Source organism: Branchiostoma floridae, chromosome 4, assembly GCF_000003815.2.
Source record: "Branchiostoma floridae strain S238N-H82 chromosome 4, Bfl_VNyyK, whole genome shotgun sequence".
NCBI classification, from domain to species: domain Eukaryota; kingdom Metazoa; phylum Chordata; class Leptocardii; order Amphioxiformes; family Branchiostomatidae; genus Branchiostoma; species Branchiostoma floridae.
The window spans coordinates 23630150-23643143 of NC_049982.1; the positions used below are offsets into that span (position 1 = coordinate 23630150).

The window sequence follows — 12994 nt, forward strand, 5'->3', positions numbered from 1 at the left end:
CATATGTAGTCATGATTTTGGAATCAAATTTCCGTCAAGGTCGTTAGTATGAAATGCACTACTATGGCATTAAACATTTTCTCTGATCATATTTTCTCTAATCATACATTGCAAAAATGATGTGTATTGATATCTTTCTCTGTCAAGTACAAATTAGGTTCGGCCTTACATAAGCAGCATATCAATGAAAATTTAAGCTGCCTTAAAACCAACTAAAAATCATTATCCATCAACCGATTCTTCCAGAATTTCTAACAAATTACCCATAATCGACGATTAAGCACTTTAAGAAAAAAACAAGAAAAAGGCATATTTGAGAAGGAATATTTTTGTGTGCTTGTGTTTCTTTGTTCAGGTAGCTGTCACGGTTGTCAATCAACTTCTGACAGACGCCATCACCATCCACTGGCATGGTCTGCACATGCGCAATACGCCGTGGATGGACGGCGTCCCATCCGTCACACAATGTCCCATCATGCCTCACGAGAGCTTCACCTACCGGTTTCGCGCGTTCCCTGCAGGGACGTTCTACTACCACTCCCACATGAGCAGCCAGATGGCTGACGGACTCTTCGGCGCTCTCATCATACATAAAAGGTGCGTGTTCTTCTCTCTATATCTAAATTATGTCTTATACTGATGAGTCCAGTTCCTTATTATCTCCATGAAAAATGTCACTAATTTGCATAATGAATATAAAAGTGCTATAATTCTTCTAAATGGTAGATTATTTGACAATTAACATTGGGACCGGCCTAAGTTATCTAAAGGTGTACATAACCAAGCATAGATTATGTAAATGTAGAAGTAATTCACGTAATCAGACTATTCAATGGAGATATTAGGTTTGCGGACTCTTGTTTAGAGAACAGTTTGATTCTCCATATGATGGCGTTTATTCATTTTCAGCCAACCGACGATACCTTCCATCCCTCTCCTGCTGACTGATTGGTATCACGAGGAGGCAGAGACTCTGGACATCGCCAGCAGGTACCACCTGTACCACAAAGGTGCCGGACAATTCGAATACGATGAACTTTCAAGAGGGTATTCTGTAGACGGTGTAGAAATTATTGGTCGTAAGTTTGTCTCGGCCTTGATCAATGGACGCGGAAGGTACAGGTCGAACAAAGCACCCCTGTCGGAGTTTACCGTGAGGGAGGGAGGGAAGATTCGCATGAGGTTGATCCATGCGGGAGGTGACAACAACTTCAAAGTTTCTATCGACCAACATGCTCTGCGCGTGCTTGCCTCTGACGGTCACGACATCGAGCCTCTGACAGTGGACGCCATCATTCTGTCACCAGGGGAGAGGTTTGACTTTGAGCTTGACGCCAGCGCATCTCCTGACGTGTACTGGATCCGGGCAGAAACTCTTCGGGAGGGAACCTGTGTTTCCTGTCACTTTGATCGCGTAAACGTCACAATTACGCCTGACGACGTTGTTGAGGATGCCAGAGCGGTGCTTGTCTACGAAGGCTCCTCTTCAAAACAAGACCCCACGTCACAACCCCACCATTGTACCGCTGAAAATCCCTGTATCTTTCTGAATTGTCCGTTTGAAGGATATCCTGAAGACCGCCAGATTGTCTGCGTTGGCATTGCCAACACCAGCAGCCCGGCATCATCCCAGGGCGACGCAGTTGAAGACGACGATGTTGAGGAGTATTTCCTGAACCTTGGATTCCACGTAGGATCAAATATCAACGGGCATCGGTTTCTTCCTCCGACCAGTCCGCTTTATCAATCTCGAAGTACCAATATGATTATCCCGTGTCCACCACAGAAGTGTCAAAAGGGCTGTAAATGCACACATATTTTGGACTTGCCCTTCAACAAGACCATTCAGCTTGTTCTAGCATCGTATAGAAAACCGGGGTTCGGAAACGCGCATCACAACATCCACATCCATGGATACACCTTCGATGTCGTCGCCTCGGGGTATCCTAACTTCAATAGGACTACTGGTGAGTAAAGAAGAACGTATACTCACTTTGTGATGAATCACACATGTTTTGAAAATGAAATTCCATAAAACACGATCTCCATTTGTCTTAACAAAGGGACCATTTCTATTTCTCTGAAATACGAATAGAATAGTGGCAAGTTCAAATTTGAGCCACATTCTTAATGACAATCAAGTTCCTCATTGTAGAATTGTTCACGTCTCTTTATAGGTGTCGTCACTCACGGCAATCCCGATGTTGTGTGGAGCAATCAGCAATACAGTACCGTCACCTGGCGCCAGGGGCCGCCCTCCCTCAAGGTGAAGAACGCACCAAGAAAGGACACAGTCTTGCTTCCAGCCCCAGGATACATGGTTGTCAGATTTAGGTAGGAACATAAGTACATGGCAGAGCTAAACGTAAAGGATCTCTTCTAAAAGAGCACACTTTGAGCCACCATAGGTGTTGTTAGGATCACAATTTCACAATCCCGCCCACTAACTACACTAAAAGAAATGCATGCTAATTAATGACAGACTGTTGATGATTTTTTTTAGGTCTGACAACCCCGGTTTCTGGTTTCTCCACTGTCACCAGTCCATGCACCTGGCTGAGGGGATGGCTATGGTGCTGAACGTTGCACGAGACCGCCACCCAGCGCCACCTAGCGGTTTCCCAAAGTGTGGTAACTTCAGCTGGAGCGAGGAGGAGTACGAGGCCGCCATGTCTGGAGCTTGGCCTTCTAATGAAAAGGTACATAGAAGCAAGGGAAGTGCTTCTATGTAAGTAGTGCTTCTATGTTAGATTCACCACCATACTTTTCACTTTGTTCCTTAAACCACATTTGCCACTATATTTCTCATGTTAACACCACAGATCAAACTCTGGCTTCGTAAGACTAGATTATTGGTTATTGGTTATTGGGTGGGCCAACTAGTCTTGTTTAGTGTTGTAAATGTGTTGTGAACAATTGGCCGCCTTTGTGTGCACATCGCCCCTCATTTATGCCGAAAATATTCGCGATGAAGGAAGTGTCTGTACGTATAGGAAATGCATGGGTAGGGTCTGCATGGGTTTAGTAAGATTTGCAAACACACCTCGCGTAATTCACAAGTGAAATTCTGAAAAAAAATTTGCTGATAGTGAATTCATTGAAACCTAATCTATTAGAAAATAACACTATCTTTTGGAGTTTAGGACCCCTTTAACATGAAATTAATTGTACATTTGTCCTAGGAGCCTGTGCGACGACATGAGACGTGGGAAATGGTAGTTGCAGTACTGGGATCAGCTGCTGGAGGCGCTGCAATTGCGGCCGTGCTAATGCAGCTGCTACAGATGCGAAGAAACTCCAAGAAACAAGATTCGAACAAGCCTAAGTACGACGAAGACAAGTCAAGTCAAAGTCTATTGCACAACGATTGTAAAAAGTCCCATGTAAGGCAAAGCGTTGTATAAGACTAGTTTCATTAATCAAGTACAGTATATACGTAGAATCTAAGCAATACAATCATCATCACCATGAACCAGCAAGGTTACAGATTTTGTTTTAAATATACAATATTGATGGAAGACACAACTCACAATGAAAGGCATGCGTTGTATGCAATTACTGGATAGTTACATGAATCTATGACTATCTACAATTCTAAGCTATTCAATGTTGATGAATGAGATGAAAAACAGGTTCCGTTTTCCCACATATGCATTATTTCCAGGTAAGGACTGTATCTTGGTAACCGCGTTTTTTTGCAAAAGTACACCGTTTCATATCATGCTGTTAGGCTTGTTTCTTATTTTATGTGTTTGTTTGTTTGTTTGTGTACTACACTGTGTGCTGGGTCATTGACTGGTTATGAATTCATCATTTCTGTTCTCTGCAAGTTTAAATTGTTGAAAGCTGTGTGTACTACATAGTTATACAAGTTGGATTGAGGATGAAGAAGAAACATTGTCAATCGTTTGATTTATTGCAATTTCTCCAACTTACGATCAGGAAGTTTTCCTAACTACTTGTGCATATTTATTATCAAAATTTAGGGGAACAATCTCCCTCTGTACTGCAGACACAACAGTGAAATTTCATAATATAGTACTAGTATAGCTATTAAGGTACCGATTCTTTAGTTGTGTATAATTTGACCCCCATTGGTAAATTAGTACATAAGTCACGCGTATTTCTGGAGTCATTGGTGTTCTACAGCGGCCGCTAGGCGGCCTAAAAAATCCGTCTTTGTTTTGCAGTTTTCTACCCAGCTAGGTGAACGAAATCGATGGAATCTTTTAGCTACATTTGCCTAACATGCTAGTATTCTTAGTATGTTTTTGTTCAGGAATGGAAGTGTTTGGTCGAAATACATCATCATCAATCATGCTGGCTTTACGTTGTTTTCTTTCTACAAATTTAAACTAAACAAAACGTGAGATATGTTACTTATGTAACATATAATGTCTAGCGAGTTTCATTCACATTGGTTTCAATGTCTGGTGACTTTTCTTACAATCAGTAAGTTACAGACGCATTTTTACATCATAATACCACATATGTACACACACACACCTATTGTGGATCAAGTCCGTTTGATCAACATTTAGCACAGCTGTCTCATACAACATCACAGAATCGATCCTTTTTTGGACTGTATAGGAGGGACTTGATTATTTCCTCTTGTGTTTCGGATAGAACTGGAACAACATTGACAGGGGCATTACATTTTCAATGTAGACTTGTCATGTCAGACCGTAGTTAAGTCAGACAACAGGATACTGAAAACAAGATATCACTTCAATACACATTCCGTTGAAGAGGTTCATCAGTCACGTATGAATACAGTTACTACACACCTCCTTGAGGCCGGGGATGGGGCAGATGATCTACGCAAGCCTGACCTAGTCTCGTCCTCTCTCGCGAGACTAAGTCACTCTCAGATGTGCTGTAAGACATCGAAAATTTGGAAGTATGTACCTTGCCTTTAAAAAACTGTCACTGCTGGAAGAAAATTTGCAGTAACCCCAATACACGTTCCATTTTTAGAGTCTATGCAAGCACCCTGTAGATGAAAATGACGCCATCTTTGTCGCGGTAGTACTTGGGAACGATGTCACGTGCCACTTGTTCCCAGGATCCTTTGTCTTCCAAGGTCGTCATGGCGGGCTCCAGTTTGTCCTTGTAAGCCTCCACAGTGCGCAGAAACTCCTCCCTCATCGCGATGCAGATCAACCCGCCTGAAACGCGAACAAATATAAATGTTTTATAGAGATTCTTCCAAGGATGTAAAAAAAAAAGATGACATGTCATAGTAAAGCTACGCGTTACTGTTCGGAAGAAGAAATCGAAAAGTTCATAACCTCTGAGAAGTATTTAGAGTTTTCGTGAATTTCTCAACCTTACCTGGTTTAACGATGCGGATAAGTTCCGGGAAGCAGTCGTCCTTCATGTGACCTTGACTGAACGCACCACAGCAGGCGATGGCGTCGTAGTGATCTGTATTGCACATAGATATGGTTTATAGTTTCAATGTTGTTAGATTTCGGGAAGAGACGGTCTTTAACGTCAATAGCAATATTTGATACAGTTAAGAAACAAAATTACAGTCGGTGCATATAGTTTTAACTATTCACGTCCGTTCAGTATTTTGGACAAAGTCTATTCAAGAGGAATTACTTCAACAACTAATCATTTCTGGATTAAAGTTGAGTTGAACTATGAGCTATTCTTCAGGTGCAGAAAGAGCATTTTTTTTCCGCAACCTATGATCCACTGCTCGATGAGTGACCTAAACAATAAAATAACATCACAGAAGCATTCTTTGGAAAGTCGAAGATTTGGGAAGGTCCAATTTATGTGCTGAAATTACAATTCAACTTTGATTCATATTGACTTCCACCAACACAAATGAACTTTCAAGTTATTCAACAAACAAGCTACTTGTACCTTTGTCTTTTTTTAATTAAGCTATGACACCCGCTCGATACCTTGTCTCTTATGACTAGTTGTTGTATCTAGCCTTGACACTTACCGTCCTGTATGTCGAGGCGCCGTGGTCCCAGGAAGTCACAGATGTACCTGTGGTACAGGTTCCTGGATTGGGCGATGTCTAACATACCCTGGCTGCCGTCAATCGCATCCAAGTTGGTATAACCCAGCTTTATCAGCTTTAAGGCAGAAGGAAAGAAGCTGACTTAGAATAGTGCAGATTTTGTGACAGAATCCCCAACAAATAAATAAATAAACAAACCATCTATTACATTGAGACATGCCTTCCCTCGTACACTGTTGAATATGATGCTATCATATATAACAGTTCACCTTTAAAAATCTACAAGGATTTAGACCACCTCGCCGGGAGACTCCCAACTAGAATTCGACACTCGAAGCCTACCTAGTCTTGTGGATGTTTGTTATTGTTTAAACCACGTCGTGGATGAGGCAAAGCCTTGGTACCATCCGATTTCTACCGGGGATATTTAAACTCACTTTTGTAGGGTGGCGAGTGTACGGAGCCCCGGTAGAAATCATGGTACCCAGGCCAGGGGAGAGAATACCACAAGAAGAACAAAAACAAAATTGATAGAGTATAAGTACTGACGGTGTGATGACATCTAGGCAGGGCATTGACCTAGATCTTGCCTTACCTCCATCGCACACTGGCCGGTTCCGGCGGCTACATCCAGGATCCGTGCAGCCTTGTTCCCTGACAGGACCTCAGCTAGAGCCTCTGCACACTGGCGGGGACCGTTGTAGTTCAGATCAAGCAGGTCCTACAGATACGCACCGTAAAAAAGTTTTCTTATGGGGGTGTGTAGTTCAGCAGAAATAACCTACGGTGGCCCATAACATAAGGACAGATGTTGTCTAGACAGTATGCGTCGGCCGGAGATTGTCCTTGTGGGCCCAAGTTTTAATCGTTATAGAATTTGCCGAAGCGCCTTCTCCTATGTTGAGTGTTAGCCACAATAAACAAATTAATTCTTCAGTACAGTTTTAATAGCGAAGGATCTCCATTCATTTTCAGTGTAATTCTTTGTCTTACCGGGAGGTTACGTCTAAAACCACACTATTGTCAAACAGAGACAAGTTCCTCTGAAAATATTTTGTGTAAACTTTTTGTCACTAAGTAGTCAACTTGTTGAATCAAATTTTTCAATAGCTAACACATAGTAAGATGTACCATGGAGGTTTCATTTTCTTATGCAAAATGTTTTTTTTTATTCTTATCTTTTGGAAGGTAGTTAAGGTTATCACAGGCAATCGTACCTTGTCGTACTTCTCTGCCCAGTTGTCGTAGAACCTGAGGACTTCAGTGCTGGACATGCCAGGCTTCTGCGATGAGTGGCAAAAGGCATCCGTAGCTTCAATGTCAGCCATTTTGTTTCTTTCCGTAAAATCTGTGTGGGAGAAAGGGAGATGGTTTCTATGAAGGCGGTGACAAATCTGGAGTTCCTTCAGTGCTCTCTTGGAACAGTATTCGCTGTTGCGCAGAGCCTGAGGTTAAACTTAAACAAACAGATCACAATTGTTTCGACCTTTGCTATTTCTCAAATAATCATGGCTGTCATTCAAAGCGGCTTGCGACACGTGTACAGTCCGGTTGCCACGAGTACATATAAACATTGGGCCTGAAAAACAAATTAAAGCCGCACACGTACAGGTCACTAGGTGAAGTGTCATCCTTGCGCTTGTCCTTACAATTGGATATTCTTTACCTATGTATGTATGTATGTATGTATGCATGTATATGTACGCATGTATGTGATGTTGAATACATACAAGTTACTGCAGTTCCTCACAAATCAGTACTTGTACATGTCCTCAAATCATAGATATAACATTGGTGGCGGATGTATTTGGTATCGTTTGGTGTCCTATATGGATAAATGAGGGTCTGCATGGGGGTCATGACAAATCTTAACGGAGCTGCGACAACGATTGAAAACGCTTGATGTATTCTTTACTTGAAATAGCTTGTCCTTACAAAAGATTTGTGTCATTGAATTATTCCACTATATTCATGTGGTGTTAACTAAAAGAAGCCACGTTGACTTTTTGCGGCGGGCTATGGTTAACGATGAATTAAAGAGGGTGTGCATGGTCGTGTCCCAACAACCATTTACGCTGAATCCAGAGGAATTCCCTAAGTATTGCGCTTTTAAGATCAAAGGCGATGCACAAAATTTGGGTCTCTTTCTTACGAATTGTATGGTTTTCCCTAGGAATGACTAGAAATCAACAGACTGCCCATGACTTACGGGTAAAGGGGATGCAGGCCCTCATTAAAATAGCTCACTACGCCTCACGGAAAACGACATGTAGACCCTCAGATATGGTGGTGGCCGGTGGTGATGTAACACGATGATGTAACCACTAAGAAAAGAGTTTGGGTATTGGCTGAGTCAACAAACACTTTTTGAATGATTTTGTGGTCAAAGGTTGTTATACCCTAGACGTGGCGTGAGGAAAATGCAAATTGACTGATCAGCATAATACAATGCGTGAGAAAACAACGCTATGGAATTACTGGCTTTTCTCCAAAGTTTTTGGCGACTTCGTCTTCCAGACGTGACCAAAAAAAACCACGAACCTTCAAGAGTACTGTAAAAGGGAGAGTGTTCGCGGTGTTTTTATCTTCGTGTTTTCACGTTGATCCCTTCACCGCGAACTTAAAACCACCGCGAAGACGTCCCCTTCAACACTAAACCCTGCATATTGGTTTTGACCGCGAACTTTAAAAAAACTGCGAACTCTCCACTTCGCCCTACCGTGAATTTAGATCCCCACGAACATTTGTTATTGTTATTGGGTGGGCCGACTATTCACTCTTTGCAGCCAGGGGCTGAATTGCGAGGAGCTTACATTAGATGGGGCTAAATCGCAAGGGTCTGGAGCGAGCTGCCATTCGGCGCCACTCAGGTGACCTCAATACGACAGTAATTGCCCCAGGTGCGGCCAAGGTACTGTAGGTTTTGAACCACTCACACCGCAACATCGCACGCGTGGCGGGTTCTTTAACGTGCCTGGGGTATGGCTCTCCCCAGACACGGGACCTCCATTTAACGTCCTATCCGAGCGACGATACCCTTTCAGAGTATTCCTGACGATACAGATCACCTCATTGAACGGTCTAGTCCAATCATGGTTTCCTGAGACTGACGACAGGTCCGAACAAAAAGGCACGAACCAACTGGTTCTCAGGGTAAGGGCATTCAATTGTACTATTCTGTGATTGAACTGGAATGTGTTTTTGACTTACTTAAATGACACACTGTAATTGTTTGACAACTCACATGATGATGATTTAGGAACATTCAACATTATTATATTGCATTTGCCCCATGTGCACTTGTGGCGGGCCACTTGAGTGAACTCCAAAATCCCTTACGTAAGCACATCTTGTGTAACCTTTCTCCCTACAAGCAAAGCTATGCGAAATACACCCAAACTGTACTCTAAAGGCTTTCAGAGACCTCTAGCTCAAATTTCACAGAACCTACCGTACAAGGTAAAATTTTCGCGGGAATTTGATTTCGCCGGAGGGAAAAAACTGTGTCTTCGAATTCACTTTTATTTTTAAGTTCTCCGTTGAAAGTATGGGGTAGACGGACAGAAAATGTCTCAGTGGTTGTAAGTTTTCACTGCGAACATGATCCAAACGGTAATATTTCCCCTTTTACAGTATTCTAACATGTCCTTACTCATTAATGTAGAAGTTGAATTACGTGGCGTCTTTTTAAGTCAGTAGCTTCCATTATTCACTCCAGACACAGCTACTCTATCATATCGTTCATTGCCCTCACCTATATATGGACTCCTGAAATGGGTTTAGTCGACTTTTTTGCTCAAACCTCTACTGATCATGACTGACGGTAAAGGTGGTACTCAGTAGAAGCGAGACCTTTTGGAGAACATGACCGTCCACAAACTTTGAAATACAGTTCAACGGTCTTTTATCATCTTTCAGTGAGCTCTGAGGTCTTCTATTAAACACAATGATCATAACAAAAAGTGATTTTTTGTCGTTTGCCGGTTGTCGAGCGGTTTTACGTCCTGAAATTTGGACTGATAGCCAAACACGAACAAACCAACATATAGGTACAGAATAATGTTTCCTTTTTTTTCTTCAAGCAATATCAAGGTCACATTAAACTCAAGGCTTGGGTGACATAGCATAACGAAGTCACTGTAACGAATATGAATGTTGGCTTCTTACCTCTCAGATGTGTCACTTGTACCTAAGGTCTCGGGTAGAATGGTTGGGACAGCGAGCTCCGTATCGTCCGACGGGCGCCTCGGTTGCAGAGTGTCGCAATAACGCCATGGGCAGGTGGCCAAGGGAGTTTGTGCACGAGTTGAACAAACACCTAGCTCACGTGTATTATCGTGTGTGGATGCTGACTGTATCTATGAGCTCAAAGGTCACTTTAAAGAAGACCCACCGTCCCTGGCAAACTACGAGATGATGTCTAACATCACAATCCCATTTGTATTTGCGCTTTTCAAAAGTTGTTATAATTATCATTTGTCAAAATTTATACTTATCACTGACATAATCATTCATATCTTGCCTTACCGGCGTACTTCTGTGTTTTTTTAATTCAAATTTTGTGATCTTAGTTATTGACCGATCTTAGTTATTGACTGGCTCGTCAACTGCCCTTTATTTGTATGAAATGCTATGTACATGTGTTGGATCATTGAAAAAACGTCTTCCAGATACATTTACCTGTGAGCAGCTTGCTCCAAACAAATTAATTCTAAATCGAAGTCATGTCTGATCTAAACCCTTAGATATAGTCAATATAGTGTACAATTGTATCAACACAACGCATACAGCAAGCGGCCCCATACTGTAGACTTAGCAGCAACGTCGACGACCAGCTTTCCACTAATAGATTTCTCGAATACTTTTGATCGCATCTGTGATTTAATACAAGACTGTTGGGAAAGGAAGCAAAACATGTTTATCTTGAGCTCCTATGCCATTATGCTGAAGGCAAGAAAGGTAACCGTCCGTGAAGACAATATTAGCATTAAGGAACGTCCATCCAACACTGTGTGCAATAGTCCATTGTTGTGCTTTTAGGAGGTTTATTGAACTTACATGTATGGTATCTTAGGTATGAATCCCACCATGAAATTCCGATGAAGACTGAGAATATTTGAACAGGTAAGACTCGCCACTTGGCAACAGTGAAATGTCGGTGATTTTTTTTTACTTTAACAGTTTTATGGTAGAAGGAAAGCTGGACTAAGATGAAGTCCCGATTCCGATTTTTCAACGAAATATTCATGATGTAGCAATTTTTAACAGCTGAACAAAAAAAAGTATGTCAATGACTTTTGCACCAGACGATCAAATATCACCTAACGATACAGTTAAGTGCTATCGCAAACATCTCATTCAAAACCAATCATCTCGCCGCATGGAAGGTCGGCCGACGATCTGTGGCTGTAAGGTGATTCGAGTGTGATGGAAATTTCCACCGTCTGCGAGGGTCCAGAGGGGTTTTCGAAATGTTATTATACACATTGTACATATATTCTGCATATTTTCTTAGTCTACGCGTCATCCCCATTCCACAGTGGCCGTCAAATTGAATCAAACTGCCATTTCTCTACCATAATCTTCGAGAGCCACAAGAGTTGTCTGCTGCACAAAATGGTTATAGTACACCCTTTGATACCCTTTCCTACCCAGTAATGCCAGGGTAGGAACTCATAACCTTTGTCCCACATATCTCGGGATCGGTCAGTAATGGATTAGGGGATAAACATATCATCAGGGACTTTTCCTCTTTAAAGATCGACTTTCCCATTCCATTGTAACAAATGGGTAGACGACATCCAACACACACACACACACACACACACACACACACACACACACACACACACACACACACAAACACACACCTTCTGGAGGAAAGGACAAACAACAGCGAGAGTCTCCTGAGTTCACCCGGGAGACCAGACGACATAGATGGCATCTTACCTGCCCTGTTACACAGGCAATTGTAAAAGACACGACAACATGGTTAATTTGGAAATTCAGAGCCCTGTATGAATTTATCGGCCTGATATACTAGTATAACGTACACAATTCAAGGCACATTGTAGATACAACTAAGATAAGTAATTTGTAGGAAAAAAATACTGTGTTTTCTTGTTGTTTGTTTAAGAGATTGGCTGTGATCCAACCAATTTAGCAGTAGCAATATAAAACTGAAATCATCAGGTACGCCCACAATGTCGTCAAGAATTTCGAAGTTTACATCTGACATAATCATAATACTAGTAACACCCATTGGCATAATACCGGCAGTAATACTTATACCGGCAAATGATATAAACGATAAACTTTCGGTGATCCACTAGCGCAGCAACAGTAATTTCCGAGGTATGCACACTTCAGACATCCAAGTATTTCACACATTTTCAAAAAGGCTTCGATAACAGTGCATTCGAAGACAAAAAGGCCAAAAGTTTTCAGTTCATTTTCGGGGCAGGCGAGCTCGTCGTGGGACGAACACACTATCACGTTCATCGCAAGATTTGTAGATAATAATCACACGTGCTCACGGCACAAGATGAGCATGATTCAACAGCAATCTTGAATTTCTTTTGGTAACCAACAACTCGTGTAAAAGTGTGAAGAACCGTTGCATTATCGCCCAGATCTACGGCTGAATGGGTCAAATTGAACGTACGCCGCCATTTTCCAGCCATTTTTAATGCTACGCCAGCAGTAAAGTTTTACGTCATAGTGGTTGTGACGGACCAAAATTAAACGAAAATTCTTGATAGTATACGCCAATTTTCTAATGACTTTTTGTATGCTCACGCAGGTTTTTGTTTTGTGCAATTACTAACAGGAAAGGAAGGAACAACAGAGGATGTATAAAGGTACATGGCGGCAGTTAATTGTGCCGTGTTTCGTTCTGCCGGTATTATTGCACCCCCCTCCAACCACGCGCCCTTTCTCTAGTCTCTACCAGACTCCGGATCGCTGGAAAAATCGTAGAAATGGAAAAGAAAGCTCGTGGGTAATTAG

General features: G+C 42.0%; 2 protein-coding genes across 2 annotated transcripts in view; one reads left to right on the forward strand and one right to left on the reverse strand.

Moving 5' to 3' along the window:
• Nucleotides 1-4356, forward strand: part of LOC118414570 (laccase-2-like) — a 6130-nt gene extending 1774 nt beyond the window's left edge. Inside the window, exons 4-8 of the mRNA XM_035818702.1 lie at nt 356-597; nt 910-1967; nt 2178-2334; nt 2504-2699; nt 3183-4356. Of these exons, the coding sequence (XP_035674595.1) occupies nt 356-597; nt 910-1967; nt 2178-2334; nt 2504-2699; nt 3183-3404 (1875 nt within the window). The 3' untranslated portion in view covers nt 3405-4356. The remainder of the gene's footprint in view (nt 1-355; nt 598-909; nt 1968-2177; nt 2335-2503; nt 2700-3182) is intronic.
• A 500-nt stretch (nt 4357-4856) lies between these two features.
• Nucleotides 4857-10285, reverse strand: LOC118414591 (methyltransferase-like protein 27). Its single transcript, XM_035818748.1, has 6 exons — nt 10154-10285; nt 7204-7334; nt 6582-6707; nt 5966-6101; nt 5338-5430; nt 4857-5171 (listed from the first exon to the last, which is right to left on the reverse strand). Exons 2-6 carry the CDS (start codon nt 7312-7314, stop codon nt 4984-4986), a joined length of 654 nt encoding a protein of 217 aa, XP_035674641.1. The 5' UTR covers nt 7315-7334; nt 10154-10285; the 3' UTR covers nt 4857-4983.
• Between the last annotated feature and the right edge of the window lie 2709 nt (nt 10286-12994).

Excerpts from the sequence above, each read along its gene's own strand:
- LOC118414591 (XM_035818748.1), bottom strand. The coding sequence starts at position 7,314 with ATGGCTGACATTGAAGCTACGGATGCCTTTTGCCACTCATCGCAGAAG. Across the intron at positions 6,102-6,581 it reads CCGGCCAGTGTGCGATGGAG|CTGATAAAGCTGGGTTATAC; the intron begins GTAAGGCAAGAT and ends TCTGCCTTAAAG. Across the intron at positions 5,172-5,337 it reads TATCCGCATCGTTAAACCAG|GCGGGTTGATCTGCATCGCG; the intron begins GTAAGGTTGAGA and ends TTCGCGTTTCAG.